Source organism: Harpia harpyja, chromosome 6 (genome assembly GCF_026419915.1).
Source record: "Harpia harpyja isolate bHarHar1 chromosome 6, bHarHar1 primary haplotype, whole genome shotgun sequence".
Lineage (NCBI taxonomy): Eukaryota > Metazoa > Chordata > Aves > Accipitriformes > Accipitridae > Harpia > Harpia harpyja.
In genome coordinates, this window is record NC_068945.1 from 20,870,141 (window position 1) to 20,898,093 (window position 27,953).

At 44.0% G+C, this 27,953-nt stretch overlaps 1 protein-coding gene across 1 annotated transcript in view; it reads right to left on the minus strand.

Moving 5' to 3' along the window:
- Window positions 1–12,983: 12,983 nt before the first annotated feature.
- The window catches only part of TMEM178B (transmembrane protein 178B), a 238,129-nt gene continuing 223,159 nt past the window's right edge, over window positions 12,984–27,953 (minus strand). The window contains exon 4 of the mRNA XM_052790169.1: window positions 12,984–26,453. Within this exon, the coding sequence (XP_052646129.1) occupies window positions 26,203–26,453 (251 nt within the window). The 3' untranslated portion in view covers window positions 12,984–26,202. The remainder of the gene's footprint in view (window positions 26,454–27,953) is intronic.

Below are 27,953 nucleotides of genomic sequence, written 5' to 3' on the forward strand. Positions count from 1 at the left end.
AGTATGATACAGGGAGGGATAGAGAAGGGGAGAGACCAAATTCATAGCGCAGACATGCATGGGGTGTGCATGCCTCTCTAAGCAGCATCTATTTGGAAGGGAAGTAGCCATCATCCAGAGTGCAGGTAACGCCTAACCTCTCCTGAGCTTACATCTGCAAGCAGGTATTTTCACTTCTGCAGACAGAATCTGAGTGATTTAAACTATGAGAATCTCCACTGAGGCATTTTGCTTCTGGCAGAGATTAATGCTCATTGTTTACCAAAAAAAGTAAGTCGTATTCTCTCCATTTATCCCTGTTGTACAGCTGGATCAGAGAGAGAGAGAGAGAGCAGGAAATTAAGGCTTTTACACAGGTTCTTGATTTCAGTGCATCCAGAAATGTGATTTTACATACTACTTACCTATGTTTACATTAAGGTATCACCTACCTGAAAATCCAGCTGCTGCTATATACCATCCTGGTTACATCCTATAGCCAGATGATCTTATATTCAGAAGAGCTCCTGAAAACTACTAATATATCTGCAGCAATGATTCATTTTTCACTGAGGCAGTGACATCCTAATCTATGGACCAGATGGAGTGGGGCCTTGGGCAATTGTAATCAAAGAGCAACAGCCACAGTTTGAAGGAAAGAGAGATTCCCAGTTGGTTTCCTATTAAATGCTTCTATTTTCATTTTGTTTTGACTCAATTGTGTGCATCACCATGGCCCACTGAACACATCTGGCTGACATCTTAGATCACATACCCAGCACATTACTGTGTTTGCTCAAAGTTTCACTTTTTCCAAAGTCAGTGGCAGTGCTCTGTGGTGACGAGTTGTTTTATCCTTGTTCTTAGGTGGAGTTGGGGGAACAACCAAATCAGTCGCAGGCAAAGGTGGGTTGAGAAAATCCATCACTGTAGTGATGAACCACTCCCATCCCTCTTCACCAGCAAAATATCTTTGCCTCTGTAGAAGCTAGGAGACTGATTTGTTTTGGATTCTGGAGCACAAAATATGGCCACTTACAAAAACTATAATCCTGCTGAGTTACTATAAATTGGTCTAGTTCAGTCCCTGCCAGAAGGTATATCCCGCATCTAATACTGACAATGACTTTTGGTTATGAATTTTTACTGGCCATTTCATCGGTCTGTGAAATAAAGGACTTAATGTATTCAGGTGTCGGTGAATGCATAACTGTACTTTGTTTTTTCTTTTAAATCAGTTAAATTAGCATAAAATCTGATATTCTGCTTTTTCATTGTCTCCCAGCTTTCAACTATTTCAGAGGTGATCTTTTTACTCTTCTCATGAGAAAAAAGTTGCTGGAGTTACAGATCCTGTCATATATACTGCTTCCTTAGGTTTTGGAAGACATTAGAGAGTTCTTCAAACATGTTTTCTGTATAAACTGTAGCATTTTTAGCAAATATATTTCAAAAAGCTCTGTGGCTAGTTTGGTTTTTGTACAGTTTTAAGTTTTACATTGCATTTATCTTCCAGAAAGTTACTAAGTGATATGGTTTTAAAAATTGTTGTTGTTATTCTCGTGTTATTAATTGACATGCTAATTATGACACGGACATTGCTTTTGAATTCCATGTAGTTTCTTTCACTGCAGACAGTGTATTTTCTTTGAATTCGTATCACATTGTGAGCTGGTGTCAGTTCAAAGGCTGGCTTTGCTTTTCAAGCTGTTTAGACATTCTTTTCACTTAATATGCTGCTTTAAGGATCTATGATAAGATGATGCTGAGGGCAGTGTAAGACTCCGGGACTTGATTAGGCTAGATTAGAACAGCCTTGTATTTTACATTAAATGAAAGCGGTTTGAGCCACAGTTACAAGCCACTACTTGTTATCCGTGCTCTCCAAATGCACAGGAGTTAGTTATTGACTCCATTTATATGATATCTTTGCTTGCTTTGTTTTCTTGCTTTCCCTTTCTAAGAACAGATGGGAAGAGTAATTTAAGTACTGAATACCATAAGGTACCTGGAGTAAAGTAAATTAAGGAAATACCGTAAGTGAAAGAACAAAGCAGTTAAACCGCTAACAGGAGATTTACAATTAAGAATTAACAGAGAGGATAAGCTTTGCCAAGAGACAGAAGTCACTTGGTCCAGAGTGAATCTTGCAGAGGATGGACAGGGCTCTGACGTTATAGATACGTGGAGAATTCCAAGTCATAGAAAAGAGGAGACTCAGGACATCAAATGTGTAAAACAGTTTATGGATATGTGCACACTGTAGCAGGTGACATAAGTTGGGATAATGTCCATTATATGATGAAAGATGCAAGGAGTACTAGGAATTGCATCCCTTTACAAAAACATGTGAATACCAACAGAAGGAATAAATAGGGTGAGTAAAGAAAACAAGGACAGCACCACTTGTTTAGGTGAAAATTATATAGCAAAAATGTACAACACAGCAGCCAAAGATGAAATGGTCTAACTGGAAGTAAATAGGAAATTTATTTTTTAACTGTTATACAGAAGCAAATGTGTTGCCAGAAATATTTTTAGAAGCCACTTGTAGGAGGGTCACACATAGCAGAAAGTAAATATAGAAAACAGAATGGACAGTGATAAGCTTATTAAACACAAAGAAGTATGTGAACAAAACTGGAAAATAAATGGGAAATGTATTGGAAAAGGCATAATTTGTAATACTGACCCAGGAAAGATGTCAACTGAATACAGAGCAGACCTGGAAGAGTCTCCCTCCCTTAGCCTCATGCAACTACCTCCTCCCTGTAGTTCTTGTCTTTAGGAAAGATACCCTTAAATCAGAGGCAAAGAGGGGATGTTAGTAGGATCATTGGATGGAGGATGTTACAACATGTACCGTCACATTTCTTTTTGTAGGGAAAAAGCACAGTATCTTCTAGAGCCAGAACTGCCAGGACAAAGCTAAGCAAACAAAATGGAAAATTCTAGGTAATGCAAATAAGGTGTGAATAAATGACATCAACATAAAAAGTCAAATAAGTAGGTCATGGGTGAGATGACAGAGGAGGGCCTGTCCACATAGATGAGGAAAATGTGTAAAGATTCATTGGGAAGGTTGGTAACATAGAGACATTTGCCCCTAATCTAGCTGCTTGCAGCAACCACCTGGAGCACTGCTGCATGGTGATATTTAATGGACATGCAATGTCGATATTAATACAGAGTCTGAGAAACTGAAGGGATTTATTATGGGACTCTATTCCAATTGTTCACAGCACAATAGTTAAGTTATGCACTTATTTCTCCGAGGACACTATTAGTGGTGCTGCAAAGCTATGCTCAGACCTGCAAAACAATGAATTCTGTGCCACAGATGCCAATGAAATGTGATATCGGTGTGTTCTAGTAAATAAAGAGATTTTGGCTTTAATTCACAGAAAACAGCGTTTGCTGAAATTGGCCATGGCACATTCACTGAGATGGTCAAGTCAGTTCCTCCAGGGAGTTAGTTTGCAGTTAAATGCACAGGTGGCAGGCATTTTGGGGGCCCAGACCCACTCCCAGCTACCTGCATGCAAATGCAGTAGGTGCAGATTAGAATTAGATTTTGTGTGTAATAATCTGACTTAGAAAAACAACTAACCAAATATCCAAAGCTTTGTCCAACCTTGAACAAAAGACAGACTGTGATTGCCAGCGATATAGCTGTCAGAGAGACTATAGAGAAAATACATAATGTTATTAGCAGAATTACTATTAAAAATTATGTAGGAACTCTCATTAGTTAGGATCAAAATGGCTGTGTGAAAGTCCTTCAGGGACTGAAAAGTCTAAGCAAAGAGCCAGGAAAATATTCCACAGACCATTAAAAGCACTGAGAAAGCTGGTAAAAACTCACCATGTATACTGAAAATGCAAGTGATTTAGATGGTTCATTTGCGTGACAGAGGGTAAGCTGCAGAGCTGTGTAGCTGCTTGTGCGTGTACAGTAGTTGCCATCGCTTTATTAAAACAGTGGGACACAAGCAGCTGTGTATTCACTGGAGATTGTCACCTCCAGCACACGATTAGTTATGGGGTCACCTCCAAATCCATGAAGGGAGAGAGGAAGGGGGCAATGAGCCTGTTGTTTCATCCAGGAGTGGTGGGCAGCCTCAGGATCTGCAAGTTCATGGCTATGTGACTGCTTTGTCCCAAGCCAGCATCGCAGATCAAAGCAGCAGCAGCAGATTCCTTGCACTAATGCTGATCCTGAAATGTCACTAAGCATCACTTTAGAAAGGTAGACATGGTCTTAAGACTGCCACTTTGATGGCCAAGCATCCCTGTCCCTTCTGTGCTGTCAGGCTTTTGTTGCCCGTTACACGGGGCAATGGGAGCTAGACAAGATGCAAGGTAGAGCTCTTGAAAGCCAGGAACAGTTTGATCACTTGGACTTGCCAAAACCTCACAGTTCATGACCCAATGTATTTATGGGAGTCCCGCTACCAGTAAAGCTCCCGCAAATACGTTGGGTCATCTCAAGTGTGGATGCTGAGTCCCACCTCCATCACCGCATCCTGGGCTGTGGGCAACCACAGCTGCTTGCCTGCTCACACCCTGGGCAAGGCTTGGTCCCACAGCCTCACAAGTGGATGGGAGAGCCCAGACCAAGCGCCAGTCACCAGGTATTTCACCGTAATGAAATGTGTATCCTGGTAATTTGGGAATAATTGTATCTTAGGTTAATAGCCATTGATATCTTTCCTCACTGAGTTTATTTACTCCATGACATAGTTACTGTGTCTTAAACAGAAATCACCCTTAAGGTATCATCTAATTATCTTCTCGTCATTCTGCAAATCTGTTTCATATTACCAATAATCTTATTACTACAACTGCAACATTCATTAAGCAAACAGAGGACAATAAAAATACATACAATAATAGCAGTAAAATTAAGTTTGAATCTCAAAGTTAGTGATTATAATTCTGGAGCAGATTGTTGTCATAGATTTTTGCCCGTTATTTTCTCAGAAACGTTTAAACAGTTCAAGAAAATCCAATTTCAATTACAGTGTTCTTTTCTAGATTCTGGCCATTTTACGTGACCTTGTTACTACAAAATGGCACAGTCAGGACCAGAAATGGTCAGGAAGCCTTCCCCTGGGAGTGGGGAGACCTCTCAGCAGAGACAACATTGCTGGATTCCCATGGCAAACACCAGTCCCCGCACAGGCCAGCCTGGGGGGCTGCTGGAGACACGGTGAAGCTGAACTCTGTGACAGTGATCCAACATCTCTTGGGTACGTCAGATGTTTCCAGGTGACATACTGGATGGTCTTGCATGGGACTAGGAAGCCATCACTTTCTTCTTGACATGTAGTGGCTCCTGATGTCGCACTGAGCAAAGCAAAACCACAGAGGAGTTCTGAGCCATCCATATTTAAAAGATTTGGGGCCTGATCCTCAGCTCGTGGAAGTAAATGGAAATGCATTCATGAAGAGCAGACAGCTAGATTTTCAAGCTGTTGTTGCCCATCAGCCATGCCAGGTTATATTTAGCTCTGTTACACCTGCACAGAGCCACTTGAACATGTATCAAAACAATTCCCATCCCTAGCTTTGATCCGTACTGTCTAGTCCAACAACAGATGATCATTTGTCTCACTGATAAAATAACTGCTGACAAATGTAAGGGGTTTTTTTCAGCTGCAAATGCATGAAAATATATTTGGAACATTTTATGGGTACATTGCACACCTGATGGAAACATTTATGACTGCTTCCTCTCTGGGTACATCAAAACTATCCTCATCCAACTTCACTATTTTTATCAACTCTACTCTTACACTTAATGTTCATTCTGGCCTGGAAAATTTTTTTCTGAGTATCACGGATGAGTTTGTGACCTCTTTGGTACGCTCAGCCAAATGGCTAAGAAAGAAATCCAGCCCCTGATGTAAAGTAGGTCCCACTAAATCAATGAGGGGATGGTATGTTATATGCATGTGTGTATGTGCAAATTACTGTGTGACAGAGGGCCAAGGCAGAGAGAGGTGCCTGGATTTAGTTTGGACTTGGGAGAGGTTACTGGTCATTGCCTTTTTGTGCTGGCCCAGCCCCTTTCTAGTTTGTATTCCTCCAAATAATTGAAATCCCTTTTTATTTTAATATGCAAGTTTGCATTTACCTCAATAATTCAGTATTACTACTGCAAATATAATTGAAATATAGAGGTACCCAGTTACATTTTCCAGTAAAGTGGGCAAAGGGATAACAAATAAGGTTTTTTAAAAATACAGAACTCTCCTGAATCCATAAAGAAAGAATAAAATGGGAAATTGGAGGATAATATCGCACCCCTGCTGGTATAACTGCCTGTAAATCTCATGTCCTTTTCCCATTCATGTTGTGCGGCCCTCCTGTCTGGGCTACGCTTGCCCATGGCTATGTTCCTGTGGAGAAATACATCACAGATGATGTATGCAGCCAGTTTTAGGAGAAACAAGGGGGGGTCCTAGGCCACAGGGGCTCCCACTACACTGTTAGAAGCAACGCAAGTCTTCCAGTGTGTGAGGAGGAACAAGAGGTCGAAGCTTCCCCTCTGCCCAGCTCCCCCCAAAATCACGTCCTGCATTGCATGCTGCCAGCATTTGTTCTGCTGCGATGCTGTCTGGGCTGAGTCAGGAGATGCAAAAATGCAATCAATCAGCTTAAAAACATAACACAAACGAGTGCCTCTGGTTTAGCATTTGCTACGTGGTTAGGAGTGATCTGTCAGCCCAGTGGTCTGCCTGGCTGCAGGTCCCACTCAGGACCCCATTTCATCCTCCTCCTGCCTGGTGACAGGATACCCTTAGTCTGTCTGGAGCTGCCGAGGGGAAGAGATGTTTCTTTTTCTGAGAGAGGAGTTTCTGAACTCCAACACCCTCACACTGCTTAATGGGAGCTCCCCAGAAAGCAGAATTTGTAGGAGATCCCTTTCTAGCCAACACTCCTCGGGGCTGCAGGAGGAAGCAGGGACAGAGCGATACCTCGCCAGCTCTCAGTGTGGTTCGCGAGTTTGGAAATGAACTGTGAAAAACTGAAAATCAGTAATGTGGCTCCTCCTGGCCATTCTCTTGGTGAGATGGAAGCTAAACAGCAGACCTCGGGAGCAGGGTTTGCCCTCAACCTCCTCTGATCTCTGCAAGCAAAAGGCGAGTGTTTTCCAAGCTGGCAGGAGTGAATGTGACAGCAAAGGAGAAATGAGAGAGGAAGGAGAACGAAGGGCTCTGCACAGAGGTGACACCCTTGAGGGCAGAGCTGGCTAGCTGAGACCTTGGCCTGTTTGCAACAGCGTGCGGTATTTGTGACGGGATGGAGGCAGCAGTGAGGCAGTAAAAGACTTTTTATTTAAGGTGCTGACACTTCAGGAGAAAATGAGAAAAAGAGAGGTGCTAAAAGAAAAATACATTGCTTTTCATTCTTCTGTCCTCTCGCTTCTTCCTTAAATTTTATGGGACGGACTCACTCAATTTAAGTACTTGTCAGCAAAGGTCTGACAGGACAATCAAGAGCCATCCACAGTGCCGGCTGGGAAAACTGCCCGGAGGCCAAGCGCTGGCATCCACCTCGGCACTGCCTGGGGGTAGAGCACTGCTCCCCTCCGCCTCCTCCCTGCTCCCCACACACGCCGGGCGGTGAACCTGGTCCATGACCTCCTGCAGCCCCATTACTGAGTCCTGCCAGCCTCCAGGCCGCGGGAGCACATGCTGTGTTCAAGAATAGATGAGCATGTTACTAATAAATGTGCGACCCGGATCTAGCTCTGCAGAGAAGTCACGAGGCTGGTGAAAATTAATTTGTTGTTACTGGCAAAATGGCAAAAAGGCGGCTCTGGGACTGTTTTATACAGACTGGGACTATGCCACCTGGCAACATTTGCAGCAGCACTACCTTAGTAGCCTTCACAATAAGCTCTTGCAGATGTTAGCCTCCATTCCTGCTTACTGGTGGGCAAGGCAAGGCAGGCAGGTGGGTTGCAAGGTTTCCTGCACAGCCGTCCAGGATGGTGCTGTTACAGCTAGAGGAGGACGGAAGGCCTGGCTGGCTGCCCATCCTGAGACACACCTTCCCTCAGGGCATCTTCCCGTCTCTGCAGATATGTTTCAACTTGCCAGGTTTAGCCTGGGAGCATTCAGATCCTGCCTCAGACAATGTGGATCTCCGCTCCGACCATGAATGTTTCCATATTGTCCTCCCTGGCAGGCTCCTTTTCAGGGCTCAGACCCAGAGCAAAGATCCCAAACAACCGCAGAGCCTCCCAGCTGAAAGGAAGAGCTGACACGAGGCACCTTTGGCAGGAATGGCAATGTCAGCTGCAATGAGCAAAGGTGTCGCCCAGGACACTGAGCTGCTGCTGCCACCTGCGTCCACTGACTTGGCTGGGCCTCCCAGGAAACTGTGCATCTTCATGGAAAAAGCTGAACTACGAACACAATATTTTTAGCCTGGTTTCCTAAGGAAATGAAGATTCCGTCACTTCATGTCTGCCCATCTGTCCCCATCAACCTTTGAATCTGCTGGCTACTTGCAAACAAGTTTGATGAAGCATTAGGAGTCTCAAAAATATTTAGATTTCTCATTGTGAAAATCGGTAGCTGGGAAGAGATAAGTGCAAGGTAATGCGTGACTCTCCATCTGACAGAAGGGAAGGAAGGGAGGGCTCAGCAGTCACCCGTTCTGTTTGAAAGCTCTTTATAAACCTCAGCACATGGTGTTTCTTGCCACAAACATGGTGGGTAGAGAATTCCCAAAGGGAACGAGCTAAGTTAAATGAAGCAGAAACTGCAGCCTGTCAGAGACACCCCAAATGTGAAACTGAAAAGTCGAGGCTTTGTTCAATGCACAGAGCAATTTGTTTCACTCTCAGCCTCCTTTTCTCTGGCAGGTTTGCAGGAAGCTTGTAAGAAAACATAACAAAAAGGAGGAAATCTGCCTTGCTGTGAAGATGGATATTTGGGTTTGTTTTGTGTTTTACCTACCAGTTGAGGGTGCGTGTGTGTCTGCATGTGTACATGCGTGTGTATGCTCACTTAAAGTTTATTTAGCCATCAGAAGGCATTTAAGTACTAAGCGGCTTTCCATGCATAGTGGTTTCAAATATATGTGGCCAACTCCAAGTGCCAACTGTCGCTATGAAGACTTCGCCTGTGCGTTTTATTCCCTTCTCTCACCCTTTGGCTGCCTCTGCTTTTCCAAATCACATGCTCCTTATGGCAGGGTTTATTTCTCCCTTTATGTTCCTGGCATGCATTTTGAGTATCGCTGTGAAGTTAGCAAAAGCCAAAGCAAGATCCCTAGTGCCTCCAGTTTTCCTGTTTAATACCTCTTGAAATACCCACCACCACCTTTGACTGAAAGGGTTGTCTCTGGGGGGTTGAGCGGGGAGGGGGGAAAAGATGGCCTAAAGCTTAGACTCTGTGATCTCTCTCCAACTGTACCTGCTGGAAGTACGCTCTCCCGCCGCTGAGCATGCCCTTGGGCCACCAGCTCGTTTCCTGGTAAAGACCTGAGCTCTGTCAGAGGGCTCTGCTGTCACGGCCAACGCAGGCTTCACTCTGAGCAGCCAGCTCCAGGTGAGGTCCTTGCTCCCGGTGACGGCCACTTTGAATTTCAGAACTGAGAAGACCAAGGGTTTATCTGAGGATGGGAAGAAATCGCAGGGAATTAAGCAGTCAAAGGGAAAGTGCAGTTTCTTACAAAGAAGTGATCAGTGGTCAACCTTTGCAAGCCAACAGCAGATGCAGGGCAGCAGAGAGAGGGTGGTTGAGGCACGCTGGAACCCTGGGGGAAGCGTGGGCCCTGCGTGGTGAGCTCTGGGGTGGCAGCAGCCTCTGCCACTCCTGGCTGGGGACAGGCTGACTGCTTTCTTTGGCGTGGGTTAGCAGGCTGATAAAATCATAGCTGAGCTGGCGTAGTTCTTCCACTTCTGTCTGATGCAAATGAACAAGACCACACTCCCCCTGGAGCAGGGAGGGAGCGAAAATTTTAGTAAATGTAGCTTGTTAGGTGGTCTGGTTTTGGTCTCTGCAGGAAAAGAGCTCAGCCGTGACTCTTTAGAGGGTCCCTGGGGAAGAGCCCGATAATGTAATGGAATAATGAGTGTCGAGCTATGAAAGCATTTCATTACCAGGATCCTCGCCCCATGCAGCCCCAGTCTGCTGCAGTTATCATGTGCTGCTGACAAGAAAGGTCACCGTGAGATTATCCTGCCTCTGAAACAGAGCGGTTGCTTTTCAGTGAAAGGGTCCTCACTCCTGTGTGAGCACAAAACATTAGCAGATACCCCAAAGCAAAGGGAAAGCTGCACTTTGCGGTGCTGCTCAGGGGCAGAGCAAGGTATTTCACTGCTCTGAAGAACTGGAGTTGTTGCCCCCGTCCCTCCATTCAACCTGCCGAGGCCCCACTCTATTGCAGAGGAAGCCGACGGGTAGGTTTCTCTCTCCTAAACCTAAATCTCAAAATGTTCACTACTTTGCTTCCTAGGTCAGTAGTTACTTCCCTTCACGACCAGGTGGAGTCTCGACTAGGTGGAGGTATCTTTGAAGGCAATGGTGCTAATTCGAAGCGGGAGCTGGACCGTGAGAGATGAGCGCTCCTGCTACACTTCCCAAACCGTGAGCTGCCGAGTGCGGGTGCCTGGCATGGTGGGGAGGCAGAGTCCATGTAAGACAGCCTCAGCCCTTGCCTTCCTGACCGAGACAGCCTAACAAGGGCACAGCAAGCTCCTGCTCTGCCATGGGCAGCTTGTGGGATGTTGAGCTATGCAAATCCCTCTGGTCTACATTTCCTCTGTGGTGAACTACGGTTAATGAGTTTTCCCTTCTCTTGCTCACTGTCTGCGTTGTCTAGCTGGATTGCAGGCTCCTGTGCGGTGCTATGGCACTGCCTGGCATCTCCTCTTGTGCCAGAGAGCCAGACCCCAACAAGTGAGCGACAGCCTGCAAAGCACCCTGGAGCCTGCAGTGGCAGGGCTGGGTGGCTTGGGCGCTGCGTGGAACAACAGTGCACTGGAGGGTTAAAATTCATCCCTCACGTGGCTAATGCAAACCTGACGTTTTATGCACAAATCTTTCCTGAAGTCAGGCCACACTCTTTCTGCAGCGCAGGCCCTTCCACAACGGTGTCCCTAGCTCAACCTTCAAGGAGCAGCTGGCTCCTTTGGTTCATGTTCTTGTTCCCCCTTCCCCGTACAAGCGCTGAGCAGCTGAGCCCTCTGCCCTGGTGGCCACGCTCCCGAGGCTTTCTCTGCCGTCGCTGCCACGAGAGAGGGCACCTGCTTTCTCCCCTGCCACAAAACGAGCTCTGCAGACTTCCATTTTTAGCACCGATGAATCACGTTGCCTCTGCTGATGGCAGAGAGCAAAGACCCGAGCAGCCCCTACCAACGGCATTTGCTGCTAAACCAGAAAGGTTTCACTAAGCAGATGTGGATGGCTGGGTGGGTGGCTGTGGCTGGTGACATGGGCAGGAGTAGGCAAGGAGACTTTTAATCAAAAGGGTTTTAATCCCTCATGGTGCCGAATGCACCACTGTACAGCCTTCACTCCCTTCATTTGCCTTAGGGGGGGTGCCAACTTCTGTACCCCCCCGGCCAGCTCTTTCCCCCTCCTGCTCTCTGCTTCGCCCCGCAGACTTTATTTGCAGGAGCAGACAGCTCATAAGCACTAGTAATGCAAGCGATTTCACTTGAAATGTGGCAAAAGTAGGCACATCCTCCGAGTTCTGAGTTTAGTATATCACCAAGATTTCTCACTTCCTTGGCCATTAGTGACAGGGAAGAGGTCAAGGAATTTGTGCTAGTACCAGTGAGGTTTTTGACAGAGAATTCCCTTTTATGCTCCTCCATTCAGACCCTTCATTTAGTTCCTTACTGCAGTTGATGTTTTAGACAGCGCCTTTCTGGGGGCAGGAAGGACTCCACCCTGAGAACCACAGGAGATTGATTGTTGTTGCTACAACCCAAAGTCTGTTGCTAAAAAACAGTCAGCTTGGGAAGAACCATCAGCTAGAAAAATGTGCCACTTGTCAGGATGTTTTAGGTGCCTCCTTATATTTGACTGTCAGGTCTTGGTAGGTACAACTGCTAAATCAGGTAAAAACAGCCAACACAGACAATTTCAATATTTAACACCATACCCAACAAAATAATCATGTTTTAAAAATACCTTGCCTGCATTTTTTGTAATAGTTCAGTTCTAGGTTAATTAATTTAAAATTCATTGATTAAAAAATTTAAAAGTTGTGTTTTTCTCTTTGATCTACTCTTTTGCTTTTCCTCTGCTAGGACAGTTGAAAGCACTTTTGTCCATTCCTCTTAATTTCTTTTTATAAATTTGGGGTAGTTTTTATACCTTTACATTTGGTATGAATACCCTGATACTTGGGTGTTCAACCTGGGACATGTGCAGCCCGACTCTAGTTGCACACTCAAAGCTGTATAGAAAATATATGTCTGATTTGTTATTGTTGGCCTGAGGATAGAAGTGCAATGAGGAAGCACTAATATCAGTGCAGTGTTGTGCCTGCCAGGTTTCCCAAAGCCTTTACAACTGAGCACTGAAAACCCGAAAGGCTGTATTTCATATTTGGTTTTGTTTGTTTATTTACTGGTGGAAGGTGGAAGCTAAACTGCTGCAATGTCTCTATGCTTTTAAATCAAATCACAGACTTCTACACGTTAAGTGGCTCCAAAAAGGGATTAATGGTGTTAGAGTACATGTAGTTCCCAAGGCTCTAGCAGGAGTCAATCCTTTCTATGACAGGCAGAAAAACCTCCTCATAAATAGTCAGGTTGAGATACTGGTTGTGTTTGTAACGTTTTGTACAGCATTTCTGATCAGAAGCCATCTAATCATTACTATTAGTGGTTTTAAAAAAGCATTTCCAGTACCCCATAGCTCAGAGGCCACCCAACTTCCAGTTCTGCTCTTTGCCCTTCATCCTTCAGCTGGGGATGGGGATGGTGAGAGGTGTTCAGCCCTGCTCCTGACACAAGCAGACACAGCCACTTAAAACACACAACATGATTTTTTTTTATTTGTTTAATCAGTTTACATTCCACAACTGACAGTTTACTTATTTATTTTTTTAATTTTCCATGAACAAGTTGTTTAGTTAGTTACCAGACAAGATTTTAATTGATGGAAATACAGTATTCTGTGCCATCTGGATAAAACCAAAACCAAACAAAATCAAAACAAAAGGAAAATTGTAAGATGTAGCCAGTTTTTTGGCAAAGTCCTGTGATGCTTTCTGCGACTTTTGTCTTTCAAAGTTACAGGGGTTTGTTCATTCCCCCAGTTAGTTCCCTGATCTCAACCCTGCCACTAAAAAGATCCTTCAGGGCCATGGTCCTGCAAACACCAATGCACGTACACAAACACCCGTGTGTCTGCAGATTAGCACCTTGGAGTAACGGAACAAGAAGTTTGGGTTTGTTTCATGTTTAAACAACTTCTGTTCACCTCTTCTGCAACAGATTACAGGAAGAAATGGAAAAGTACAATACGCTTGATAAGATGTCGCATTACTTGTGAAATTAGCCACCACACTCACACCTTACCAGAACAACCTAACGCAATAGTCAGTTGTTGATGTATAGTTAGCACCGATGGCCACAGGAGCCACTTCGCCTCTTGCAGCAGCACAGAAGTCCAGACCTTGCAGGACGTGCCACCCTCGATTACTTCTGACAACTGGATGTTACTACCCAAAACTCATTAAACTCTGCCCGGATTGGCTAAAAAGTTCTCCACTTTGTTAAGCAGCTGCATACACAGTTCAAATATCCTTGGCAATGCCTGAAACATAATCAGAAGTGGACACATTTTGGGATTTTCAAAATATGCTAAAGATTAATATATTTTAATGTAATTCCCAATCTAGCATGTGCCTAGCTTTAAGCATGGCAATAGCATCATTAATGGGACATTCATGCTTGAAATTAGGCAAGTGCTTACTTGCTTTGTGGGATCAAAGCTCTGTCGCAGTGCTCTGATGAAGCCAGGATCCTGAGTGTCCTAATCCTGGCAGTCACATTTACAGCCACTGCAGATTTGGATAAACCAGCTACAGTCTGGATTTTCAAAAGTGTTGAAAACAGAAGGCTCCACCTGCAGCTAGTAGAAGTTGCCATCAGAGGGGGCATCAAACCACTAACATCAGGTCTTTTCCCAGGCTTTTGGCTTCCTGTCTCTAAAATGGCTATAATACCCACCTGCCTCAGACAGGTCTGATGTGAATCATACTTGTAAAATTTTCTGAAGAGAAAATATGCCAGATAAATGTTACGTATCAATGCATTTCTATTAATATGCCTAAGTATTGTGGCATTCTAGGTCTTTTCTAATCCAGCTTTGATACATGTGTTCTGCACTTAGAGGAAACATAAACATCTGGCCAAGATACATCCACATAACAAATGTCTTGTACCAGTCATATTATTTTACTTTGGAATGTCCTAGAAAAGTGCCAACACGCTTCAATTCGCAGGCATTTAAGTGAATTACTATCCTAAGCCTCCCAAACTGTCAATTAGAGAGAGTGGTGGTTGCAACTTTTGTCACCACCAAAGCATGGTTATGGGAGTTGTTTCATCTCTTCTGAGAAAAAAGATGCTTTTCTGTAAGGAAAAAAGGACCAATGAGGGAGTCAAGGAAGGGGAACCCTCCAAAACCTTTTGGCCTAGCTCATGGCTAGGGCAAATATTACTTGTGGCAGAAGAAATCCTAAGGAGCAAATACCTGCATGAGATGCACCTACTGTGGATGGAGGAGAGTCCAGTGAGTCTGATTTCTCACTGACCCTTGTGCAAAACGCTAGTGCCTTCACACAGGCGTGTTTTGCCATGCCTGCACGTATTTGCCGTAGGAGGGTGTGATGGCACAAGTGTGAGACAGCGAGGAGTCGGACCCACACTCTGAACTGGCCGAGTGGTTCATGAGCAGCACGGTGGGATGTTGCAAGGCAAGGTGATGCTTTAGCTCTCTGATGTGAGATGGCCCTGTGAGCTCCACCCATCCTCCTGCCTACCCCCTAGCATCGCCCGGCTGCCAGGCATTGCTGCTGTCCCATGGGGGGCTGTGCATTCGCTCCCTGCTGCAGGGTCGCAGGAGTGGTTATGGCTTTCATTAGGAGGTGAGACAGTTTTTTTAAGAGAAAGTGGTCAAGGAGATAATTCAAGAAGATAATCCAAGTGCAGCATGGGGATGAGGGGCCAGGCAGGCCCCTCTGGGCAAGGTACACCCTTGGCAAAGTCAGCCCAGCAAGGAGGAGAGTGTGCATGGCTGGACATGCAAGGCTGCTGTAAAGAATGGGAAAGAAAGATAAACTGGGACAGAGTCACCCTTTAGAGCCTCCTCCCATGTGATGTTGCACATCATTGACTTTATCGCCTTTTAGAAGGAGGTTTCCTTTGACAGTAAAACTCTGAAAAGTCTGCAAAACCCTCACGGAACACAGTGAGTCAACAGCTAAAAGAGCAACCTTTGAGAGTCCCATATCCCAGGAGCCTCCCCATCCCTCTCACAGAGAGGGAGGGCAGGAGGGCAATGATGAGAATTTAGGAACATTCTGAAAAGTCTTGCAGAAAATGGTGCTGCATCCTTAAATTTGATTTATTCTAAAGCTCCTCCTCATTTCCAAAGTTCACTCTTAAAGCCTTTATTTCTTTTTCACAGACATCTCAAATAACAAAACAGTCACATATGCAAGAGTTGGTATAGAATGGGATTTAGAGAAAAACGTCTTTACGGGAAGCATCTCTGTATTCTCACACAGAGGGAGGAAAAGGAAGAGAAGGAGAGAGATACATCTCTAACTCCTCAAAAAGGGGAAAGGGAGAACAGGAGAGGAATGTCAGGATGAAACAGTACAGCTTGGTCAAGGTGGTACCATGCTGAAAAGTAATATCCCTGGAATTCAGCTTTATCTTCCACTTTCTAGCTAACGTCTTTCCCTAAGTACTGGTACACAGTATTGAATCTTTACTTACAGGTCCCTGCAGGCCAGCCAAAGTCCTCTTGTCATAACCTTAACAGTATTTTTAAAAATAAAGTTGTTCTGAGACATGGGTGAAGGTTGTCAAGTCGCTGACTTAAATTTAGCTGTAGAAATAAATAGTAGTGACCATACGTTGGCACAACATCCAAAGTTCACTTAGCCCTGCAGTTTTCAGAAGTCAGTTTAATTCTCCCACTCGTCTGACTGTGTTTGTTTTATCCAGGTAAAATATGGGAATATACAAGAGCTCCAATATTCTTATACTGGATTAAATCGCTGGTCTTTCCAGACAGACTTGCTATCAATATGCGATTCCAAATTTTGGCTCTGAAAGGCTCTCACCGTGAGATGGAGACGTATGTTCTGCCTTGTCAGAGCAGCTTTCTGAATAATAGTCACAGTTCATTGTCTTGTTGAGTCCTCAGTTTAGTTTTTCTGAGGACAACTATAATCCCAACAATAAGGGATGAAATTGCAATCTCTTTAATCTCCATGTAAACTGTTTGTAAAGCAGTTACTAACATTGAAAAAAAAATATGAAGCTACCCAAACTACACTTTGGAGGAGAATTTTTTTATTATCACTACCAGCTAGATGACTTTTTTCAGGCCAGTTTGGGGATGGAGCAAGAAAGTAACCTTTGAACAGCTCAGCTGTTCAAAATTTTAGGATGTAAATTCACTCTTTGAACTGCTTCAGCAATGCCCAGGACTGGCAGAGAAAGGTGAAGAGTTCAGACCAAAGATCTCTGACCTCCAGCACTAGGACCACACAGTAGTCTGTGCCTGGAGACCACCACAAGGAACTCACCTCAAATGCAATTTCCAGGTGTTGGGGCAAGCCCTATCCTTTGCAGTCATCTTGCAATTTGGGAGTGGAAGGCTGCCATGAACATCTCCTTTTGCTCCAACTGTCTTCCACAATTAATGCCTGTCTTTTGCATGGTGAGCCAGGCCATGCAGCTGAAGCACAGGGACACGGCTGATTTCCATATGGATGCTCTTCTGCACTAGACCCCTGATTCATCTCAGCAGAATTTAAGATCTTTTAAGATCTTGAGACCACCCAAGATAGGTGAGTGGTCACTCTATGGAGCAAGAGGGAGCTCCTAAAGCTGACTTAGATGTCAGTTTTAGTGGTTCACCATCTAGAAGTGACTGTCTCTCTTCATTAACTATACAAGAAACCAAGGGAGATGAGTCCGTTAACATAAAGAACTCAGTTAAGTGCCTAAGGTTAATGGAGACAAATGCAGGTCAGAAAATCCAGACCTTTGTGTAGCTTGACTTCATCCACAAAGGTGCTCCTCACAAATGTACTCCTAGTGCAGAAGAACAGGATCATACAAAGGGCCTCTTAATAAAGGATAAGTGAGTCTCTTGAGAGAGCTAATGTGGAACAGAAATTCTACCGTGGCTTTTTCAGTCCATTTCTTTTCCTTAAAAAAGCCCTTGAGACTCAGTCCTATGACTGGATCCACGTGTGTGGATGTGCGTGCCGCTGACTTTAGTGTGGTACCCCTCCTTGACTGGCGCAATGGCAGAATGAGGATTTTCCTGGGAAATAGTACTTTTTAATTTGTTTTGATTTAAATCTGAGATACATGAGGATTGTGAAACAGTTCTTTGCCTGAAATTTTGTACATCAGCCTCAGGATATTTCAGGCAATCATGAAGCTATGGACATTTTTCATAAATTTACAAATATATATACATATATATACATATATACATGTATATGTGTGTCAGCCTATGGGCTAGATTTACCACTGTGTTATTTCAGCCACACACAAATGCTTGTTTTTTACAAAAAGAGATTGGTATAAAGTTGGAGTGACTTAGCAGTGACTGTTCCTGTGTCTATGCAAAAGATCCTTAAGTGGGCTGACATATAAGTACAGCCCCCTTACCTAAGTCCCCTCATCACATATACACATAAATAGGACCCAGTCTTACAGTTGCTAATGAAGCAAATTTCCCATTGATTCCAATGACCTGTAATCAAAGGGAATTTTACTTGAGAAAGAATTTAAAGTTCAAGCCCATTTTAGGTACAGTTTACAGCTTCTGTCATACTAGGCCTCAAAATGCTTTAAAATAATTCAAGTTACTGCAGAAAAATGTCTTCAAAAGTTCCCAAATACGCTTTTCTGTGTAAGTAGGGGAAATTTTGTTCTGCAAAAGATCAAACAAAAAATACATGAATATAAACACTCTAAGTGATGGAAATTGCCGAGTAAAAATAGTAACAGTTTAAATTAGATGTCTGTGATTGTTGTTGGTGCCCAGGAGTTATAAATAATTCAGTACACTCTAACTGAATAGTCTAAGGCTGCACTTTTATTTTACTGTTCTGATTACTTGAACCTTTTTCTTATGATCTATATTGTTAATGAATAACCCTTCATAAAAAAATACAGCCGCATGCTCTACAGACAGATGAAAACTATTCTTGAGATAAAATATCACAAGAGCTTAAGCAAATTAGGACCATATATGTTTTTTAAAAAAAATTGTAGGCACCGAAGGCATTTAGCATTTTACTCCTATTCACTGTCTAAGGAGGAACTGGATGCTGAGGCTTTTTTGTGTAGCTGGCCCCAGGAGACTGAGCCATATCTGATTCATACTCCTTGGTGACTACATCACTTTGAAACTGGGGCAAAATCCACAGGTCATGCAGCTTTCTCAAGACTTGACTCTTTATCTCATCTACTGCAGAATCACTGGTACTGTTTTGGGTATTTCTGACCAGCTGGCAAAATAACAAGGCCACTTGAAGGAATTGCCTTTACAGAGATATTCCTGTGCCCTATTGCCACAGGTAGGGCTCACATCCATGAGGACGTGAAGCTCCCTGCTGTGCCGAGCAGCATTAACTGCCGTCTTCGTGCTGCCAACAGCCCGCACAAACCCTCTGCAGAGGACAGAAATAAGACTCAGGCAGTGTCCTGCCATGGCGCTGCCTCTCAGCACAGAAGGATTTTTACACTATGGGATCATAAACTTTTCTGATTTGGAGGTGATATGGTGCAATTTTTTCTCTTGTGACTGAGGCCATCTGTGTTAGAGAAGCACCCTGCAACAGCGGGTTGCAAGAACCAGTCTTGTGAATACCAAGGCTGTCCTTCTGATGGGACTTGCTAAGGTTTTTTCCCTTAGCCTTATGCACTCAGAAAGTGACACCCGCATGTATTGCGCACGGGTGGTTAGTACCGGGCTCTGTGGCGCTAGAAGGTAGTAAGGACTTGTGGACACAACTGCGTTTTCGGAGGTAGGATGGCTAGCTCAGGGCTGACTGGATCAGAAGTAGCTCTGTAGGAACCCTGTATTGAAGAGCACTGATGGTCAGCTCTGGAGAGTCTTGCTGCAGTGTTTCAGGATGTTTCTGCCCTGAGCTGTTTGCTGCCTCCCTTTCTGCTGGATATATCTGCCAAAAGGCAAAATAGGCAGAAAGAAACACGTATTTGTGTCTCAGCTGCTTCCTTTCCCTGCATCTCTGGGATCAGAACAACACTGGCAATTCTTTCTTAAATACCCAAATACATCTTGATGGCAGATGCCCAATTCGTCCCAGTTGTATTGTGCTTCCCCACGTCTCTTCAGCAGATAGTTTCCATGCAATTTGCACGCACAACCTAGCACGGACGCAGATGGCATCTGAATTGCATTGCAACTCCTGAGTTAAGTATAAAAGAATAGAAAACAAACTATTATGCTGCATTTTGCCATGTATTTTCTCTCTATATAGTACACATATTTACAGGTTACTAGCACCCACGTCGTGGGGTGTGCATGTGTGCGTGTCTGAGGAAGGAGGGGAGTGAGGGTGTCCATATGTATAAATCCTATGCAAGAAAACTTTTGAAGTTGCTTTCTGCAGCTCTGCAGGAGTGTTAATCAGTGAAGGAAAAATATAAAAATGCTGTCCTAGAAGGGACTGACAATTCCTGCTGCTGATGCTGCGGGCGACATTGGATTGTCCTCACGTAATTCTACCAATGCACGTCAATTTTGACCTATAGCAACTGCTGTTAGGTTTCCTTTTTTTCACTCTCCCACCTTTCCCTGGAGATAACCTATCTGAGCCTCCGTTATTTTCATTGCAAGTCTTCCCTGAGCAAGGAAGGACAATTGATCTGTGATTCTGGAGTGCTTTACTAGAGGTGACTAGCATTTCATTTCCCTCTTGTGGCCTATATTGAGGCAGTCGTCTAGGCTCTTTCTCCAAGTTAAATCCTAAACACGTGCAAGGCATACTGCAATTAAATTGACAGCATTGTATCAGGCTCCAGTTCTCCTCCCGATGTCAACAGGACGCTTGTCAGAGCCCCCTGGCACCAGCAGAAGGTCATTTGTTTTAAAAAAATGTTGCAATCTCTAACTATGGCTCTGAAGAAGGCTGTAGGACTGGGGTATTAAGGGGGCAGACAGGATGGAAACCCTAAATCGGGGCGGGGGGAAAGGTAACATCTGATGACTGTTTCTTTCTACAGCCAAAGATTAGATATTGTGAGTGTGTAAGCACGCATTTCGTTTTCAGTGTTAACCAAGACAGCACTAAAATATTTTCTAAGGCACCTGATCCAAAACTCACTGGAGCCAAGGGGAAGCTTTCTATGGACTTCCACAGACTATGGAACAGGTGCATTACATTCCTGGCTATAACTGGCAACAGTGGGGCTATAAGTTTTGAGCTAAGCCCTTTTTTTATGAGTTTTCAGCTTAGACTGGCAGAATCAAGATCTTACGGATCTGGCCTGGAGTTTGCAATCAAACTTTAGGCTTTTTTGAAACTCAGATCCTGACCTTGGAAATTCATCCATCACTAATCTTTACATGTCGTTTGTGCTTCATGCACACTTTTTACCCTTTGTCTCTCAGTGGTGCCTGGCAATTGTTCAGAGCTGTCTCAGTTTTTCACCTTGAGTCTTCCCTTGCTGGCTGCATGAGCACAGCAGTATGGGCCATGAAAGAGTGCAAAACCTGGGGGCAAGGAAATGCAGTGTTGGTTTGTGTGAATGTGCCTGAGCACTCCTATAGCCCTTCTAGGCCTGTGTAGAGACACACAGAAGAAAGAGCCCAAATAATGTATGTCTTTATTTAAGCTATACTTGGTAACATATTATTTCCTCTCCATTTCACTGCCGGCAGTTAGCTTGGCACTCAAGAATTAAGGACAGATTACAGTGATTTTCTTCTGAGCTCTGCTTATCAGTGGGGCTCCAGGGATGAGCCTGATTCGGAGGAGCTGCATGGTGGGTAAATGGACAGCCATGGAGACATAGTCTTCCAGGAGCGCTTGGGAATCTGAGATACCCCTTGCATATCAATCCTCTCCCTCACTAACGTGGTTTTATTCACCATCTAATGAACTGCACAGCTAACATGCCACAGCTAAGAGTGGTCCCAAATGACTCACATCTACAGGAAAGCAGAATACTTCCACTCTCATGATTCTCTCCTGGGACGATGAGGATCCTCTGTTTAGAGGACTCTGAGGATTTTTTATTTTTTCCTTTCATTTGTTACTGCAGCTGGAATAACATTTAAAAAATTAATGGCAATTTTTCAAAAGCAATATTTCAAAGAAATTGCTCTGGTCACTGGTGGTTTGTGGTCCACTTGTGACTGTCCCTGGGGTAGAATGAAAGAAAAAAGAAAGCCCAACTAGAAGTATAACTGGAGGGACTGTACTATTTAGATCAGGGAAGATCAGTTGTGTGTTTGCAGAGAGGGAGAAGGGAGAGATGATATATACAGGTGGCCAATATGAATCAGGAATTTTAACACACGAACAGCTTTAGATTGAAGAAGAACGTGTCCTATACAGTACATAAGATACAGAGCACATGGACTCCTGCCATGTAGCCCCCTCACATATACAGTGTCCCCGGCAGGTATGGACAGCAGAACCCCCCTGCAGCTAACTCACTGCAGTCACAGGACAACTGCAGTGTACAATAACTGAGAGTCACAATACACAAAATCTCAGCCTGCAGATCACAGTGGGTTGAGCCGATTCATCCTGCATCCCTAGGACTGGCATTTTATGACGTCTGCACTCACTGCAGTCAACCTCCTCTGTGGTCTCTGGAGAATAGAGACGTGTTGTCCCAGCAATGCAACATGAAAGGCCACGTGCAGGAAAGAGCCTGCCAGCTATGGACCCCATGTTACCACCTCACAGAAAGGGAGACCAAACACCCACTGGTACATCAGGCTAAGACAAGTGTCACTTTATCTACAAGGCGGGGATAGGAAAAGAAGAACGAGGGCTGGACTCTGCTGGAAGCTGAACATCATCCAGGTAAGCACATTCTTAACTTCAAGCATATGAACAGTCTATCAAAGTTAAGGGGATTAGTCACATGCTCCAAGTAAAGCACATGCTTAGGCGCTTCGCCAGAGCAGATCTGAGCGACAGGGTCAAGCCCCTTAATGCTGGGATCACAGCTAACAGATTTCTAATTAACTACTCCTTCAACTAGAAAACCACACACTAGTCAAAACCCTTGAATCTCTGTTCAGAAAGATATTTCAAAGCCTCCCAAAAAAGCAGAAACTCAGACTAGATGAGAGTGCGCTTTGGCTCAGGATAGATGGAGGCACTAACCATTGCAAAATTGGATTTGGATGTATTTTGAGTCAGCCCTGCTCTGAAGATGAGCCTGAGCCAACAGAAAGCGTGGTGGGGCTGTGAGCCCCCTTCAAGTATATCGAAGCACGCAGGGCTCCTCCCGGTTCTGCACGTAGGGAAATTCACAATATCCCAAGGGGGGTTTGCCCTTATTTGAGGCAAAGACGACAGAACTGGTGTTTGGACAAATGGTCCCTTTGGGGATCCAGTTTGAGATTAAGGTTATATGATCATCTGCTGCTTCAGACACGTACTCCCATAGTTTTTAAGATGCTTCATAACCACGCAGGCCTTAGAGAGCGATAGTGAATAGAAAATCACAGAACTGGCCTAAAGATTCAGGGTTAACAATTTTCCGTTGTAAATAAAAATAATCATAACTCTCTGCCACCATTGCCACACACAGACAAACACACAGGCTCGTATACAGCTTGTCAACCGACACCGTCAGAGAATACTTCATCAAGGCAGAACTATTTTCATGCCAACTGCAGAAAGGAAAGCTTTGAGAATGCATGAAAGAGCAAAATTATTTCCCTTAAATCTTACTGCTATACCTCTTTCAAAACTGTATCTGTAAAAGAATACACCCTGTGACCAGTCACGGACCACACAAGACTGTACAACGTCACAGGAGCTGTCATACTGCTTTCCATGCCACAGGGCCTGATGGTGGACTCCAGCTAGATACCTCTGTGCCCTTTAGTTTACCTGGGTCAATCCAGGTCTCCGTATTCACATGAAACACCTTCCCTATCGGACTGCAGAGGAGGAAGAAAGTTTGCATTCAAAGCTGTTTTAATGAAACAATTACCATTTTTCTAAAGCACTAATCTCTTAATGAGAATTTTTTTTCTCAAAATTGTCCACATTTTGAAAAATTTCACAAAATTTTTATAGGTCTCTTTTGGTTTTCAGTTATTGATTTTCTGCTTTCAGTTTTCATTTAGCTTTCCAAGAGCTGTTTTTATTTTTAATTTCCTCCTTTACTCCAACAGTAATTCATCAGCCTCCTTACCTTGCACAGTCAAACAGTTCCAAAGCTTTTCAAAACCACTCTATTTGAAAACCTTGCCAGAAAAAAAGAAATAAACCAATCTACTTAAAAAGGAAGTTTTTTCAAAAAGGCATTTTCAACATGAATAATTAAATACTTTCTCCAGTCAAATCTAATGGAGAATGAAATGACAAAACTTCAGTTGCCAGGGATGGCACTTCAGTGGCAACACACTGGCTTGGCAGCTGGCATTGGCATGTTTAGGGAATTTGTAGACCAGAGAAAGCAAAAGCTAGGTAGTTGAGCGAGAATGAAAGAAACCCAAATCTACCCTACTCCACAATGCCCTCCAGAAACTTCATTTCTTTGGGCACTGTTAATAAAGCAACATCATCACACAAGGTGTAACGAGGAAGGGAAGCAAGGCTGGAAGGGGAACAGCTGGCTATGCAATTGTATTGCACAAGAATTATTTGTTGGTTGGATTTTTTTAACCAAGCAAAATACTGTTTCTTGCCAGCTGTGCAAATGGCATGACCTGGAAATTAATGCCTTCATTTCTGTGCAGTAGGCACAGTTTCAACAGGTTGCCTCCTTCTCCTGGTGAGTTTTTGTGGATGCAGAGGATGATTTTTATTGACTAATGAGGACTGATGGCATGCAGCTATCACGTAAGAAAGGATTACTGATACTATCCCTGAATTAAGAGCATGTTGGGTTGGGTTGGTTTTGGGGAGGACTTTTCTCTTTTCCCTGTCTCCCTTTACCTGTACAATTGTCAGTGGTACCCTCACTTCTGCATATGGCCATTCAGTCATCGCCTCTTCAGAGTCCATTTGGTTACACCCTTGGCCCTTCCTCCCTACCTTCCCCTCAGCCACTGTTCCCTTGCAAGGACCCACTGCCCTCACAGCCAAAATGCTTTGCTTCCCCTATTGGCATTCACCTGCCTCTCCAGACTTTGCTGTTCATTTAGCTCTTCTGGGACCTGTGACCTGAACGATGGGAAGAGCAGAGTGAAGGAAAAAGGAGACAACGGGAAGAGGAGTAGCAGGAAGAAGAGAAAGACAATAAAAGAGAGAGAGAGAGTCCCATTTGTGGATTCACAATTATATCATACAACGCTTGAGCTCATGGGAAATGGATCTCCGTTGTCTGCGTCTGACCCTTTCGCTTCCATCTGTACATAATTCTCCCAGATGGAGAGTGGAGATGTCCAGTGAACAGGGGCAGTTTCCAAAGACAAGATGTGGGAAGGTCTTATTTGGCGTACATGAACACAACATGAGGCATCTCTTACTTCTCCCTTACAGGAATTAGCTCCCCTTTTCTCCTTGGCAATGGCCTTTGCCCAGTTGTCTTAAACATCCAACATAGAAACTCGATGAAATCCCACTCCAGCAAACACCTGGGAAGAACAACTGCCAGGGCTCCCCCCACCTCCCTTCTCCCTGGTTGGTCTTCCCTTGGATCCACCATCCTGAACTCTCAGATGCTCAGTGAAAACAAAAAAACATCCTGAAATCCACCAGAGGAGACATGCTGTCTCAGACCTGACGGCTCTCCTCATGCTTCTGCAGTTGCGGTGCCTCAGTCTTGGGCCACAAACACAGCATGGATGGTTTAGTGGACAATCACATTGCAATGTTTTAAATTTTTCTTTTTCTTAAAAAAAAAATAAATAAAAGAAGAGGGAAGAAAAATTTATACACACATGTATCACAGCATTTTCAAAAGGCCTTCTGCTGCATTTAGGTTAGCAGTTCAGCCTCGGTTGTAAGCCTGGATGTAAGGCAGCTGGAAGATTAAAACCGCATTGTTGGAAAGTCCGCTGAGATATCCTCATGGAGTTTTTTTGTTGTTTTCTGGTTTTATTTTGTTAGATTTGTTTGTTATTATTATTATTTTCACTTGTTTGCTTCTCTCTAAAGTTTGGCAGGCAAAAAGAAAATGCTTTTCTGCTTTTCTCCACACGTTCTGTCCATTTTGTTTCTGTGTTGTAAGCAAAAAAACCAAAACAACCCCCAAAACCAATGACAGGGCAGGCTTCTGTCATTTTGTTTTAAGAAAGAAAAAGAAAGTAGGTGGGTTTCTGGTAATGGCCTTGAGGAGGTACATTGTAGAGGTGGCTCAAATGCTTGATTTGTTCCTTTGTTTGCTGTTTGCATTTTCCCTTCTGGCTGCAATGGACAGGCTTTTTGTCCCCCCCCCCCCCCCCCCCCCCATGTCCTGTACAGATTCTGGTTCCAGATCCCCCAAACGGACCCCCTGTTCCCCTTCCCAAATGGCAGTAGGTAGGTGCAACTGTATGTTCATTCAACCTCTAAGGTATGATGCTGAAGTTAAGAGTTGGATGGAAGAGCCATGTGAGAGAAAAGCTTTCCCATCACTGTGAGAAAGAACGAAGCAACACAGAGTCCGGTGGAGATGCGAGTGCCATGTTGGACTCAGCTCTACCTTGGCACTGGCATTAATTTGAGATTATATATATATATATATAATTATATATACATATATATGCATGTATAGGTATACATAGACATATATATATATATATGTATGTGTGTGTGTGTATTTGTTTGCTATTTGTTTTAGCACACTGTCCCATTCTCAGGTCTAGATTTGGGGTAGTTGGTCCTGGGGACAGGTTGGACAGAAGGGGCCAGAGTGCAGAAGAAGCCAGAGATAAGAGTGAGGCCCAGGCCCCCCCACGCACAGAACATGGACCAGCCATAGCCGTGGCTGATGTCATCGGGAAGTCCGTACAGGTAACGGGGGTAGCGGGAGAGCTCAAAGTTGATTCCAGCCACGCACGTGCACAGTGAAATGATGCAGAAGGTTCCTGGAGGAGAGCGGGAAGGGGAGAAGGAGGGAAGAAAAAAACAAAGAGAAGTTAGAAGAGTGATAGACATACCACTTTCCAAGTCGCCTAGAAGAGCTGGTGCAAGCAGTAAGGAAATACCTAAGGGAAGATGTTCGTATAGAAAGTGGCTTAGTCTAGCGGCTCCACAGGGAAAGAACTGAGTGCCACCAGAGCCTGGAATATTGATCTGATGCTGAACAGAGCTGTATGGAGAAACTTCAACAAGAACAGTTTTTTCATTACGAGGACTCCCTTGGGAACCAGAATGCTTCATGAAACCATTGATTTTTCTGGAATTTTGCTGTAGACAAATACAGAGTGAATCATCATGTTTCAGTACTTTTGGGGGGAAAAAAAAGCTTGAATTTTTTGTTTAATTTCATTTTTTCAGTGATGTATTTTATAGAAGAAAATAGTACAAAATACTTGACATATTCTGGCTCTGTTGAAAGATACATTTGAAATTACTTGGGAGATTTTTTTCAGACTCTTCTTCTATCAAAATCTGAAATCTTTCATTATACACTCCCCTTTTAAATATCACAGTCAAAATCTTAAAATCCCTCACAAAATTCATATTCTACTCTCTGCATGACTCCAGTCCCAATTTAGATGTCCTCTGCAGTGTTGAGGAAATCTTCAAAATATCCTGTTCTTGTTTTCCATCTCTGCAAGCAATATTTCATTTCTTCCTGGGAACACTGTGAGGACAGGCTTCATAACTCTGTCAGGTGGTAAGTGTTATGGAAAGACACACATATCAGATGAGAGGCTGAACCTTAGCCCACCCAGATGAATCTAATTTTGATCTTTGGCCTCCAGCTTCATCAAGGTTAAACTCTGAGCTCCTGAAATGTCACAGTTGCCACCCACACACCAAATAATGGATAACTACAGATGTTACGAGCCTGTCTCAAGAGACAACAACTAAAATCAACATAAAGTTGGTAGTTTATTTTTCCTCTCTAATTCCTCCCTGCGTGGGCCTCTCTGAATTGCCTAGAGAGCCCTGGGCACAGAAGGCAACCTACAGGACATGTGCTATAGTAACACACATGGTCGGTCCCGTGTGTCGTCCCGCTGTTCATGCACAGATCAGTAGCATGCTACGTGGGCTACCGGTGCAGCATGTCCTGCATCTGTTCACTAGCAGCTGCTGGTGAGGAATCTCCTACTCTTCCTGGTCCCATCCCTAAGATAGCATGAACCTCCAAAGCAGTCACAGCCAGCCTAGTTTTAGTGTCAAGCTCCTTTCCTCTGGTGCCCTTGCCTCCTTCTACTCCTTCCTGCCCCTGCTTCTCCTTCTCTTTGGCAACACTTTTCCTGTTGTTTCTCTGCTACTTTGCTCTTTTTAGCTGCAGTTGTATTGAAGAAATTGATTTTAGACTCCCCACTCTGAGGACACAGGTAAGATTATATGGTGAATTTGCCTGGACTTAGGCTCAGAAACTGGGGTCATTTGTAGGAACATATATACAC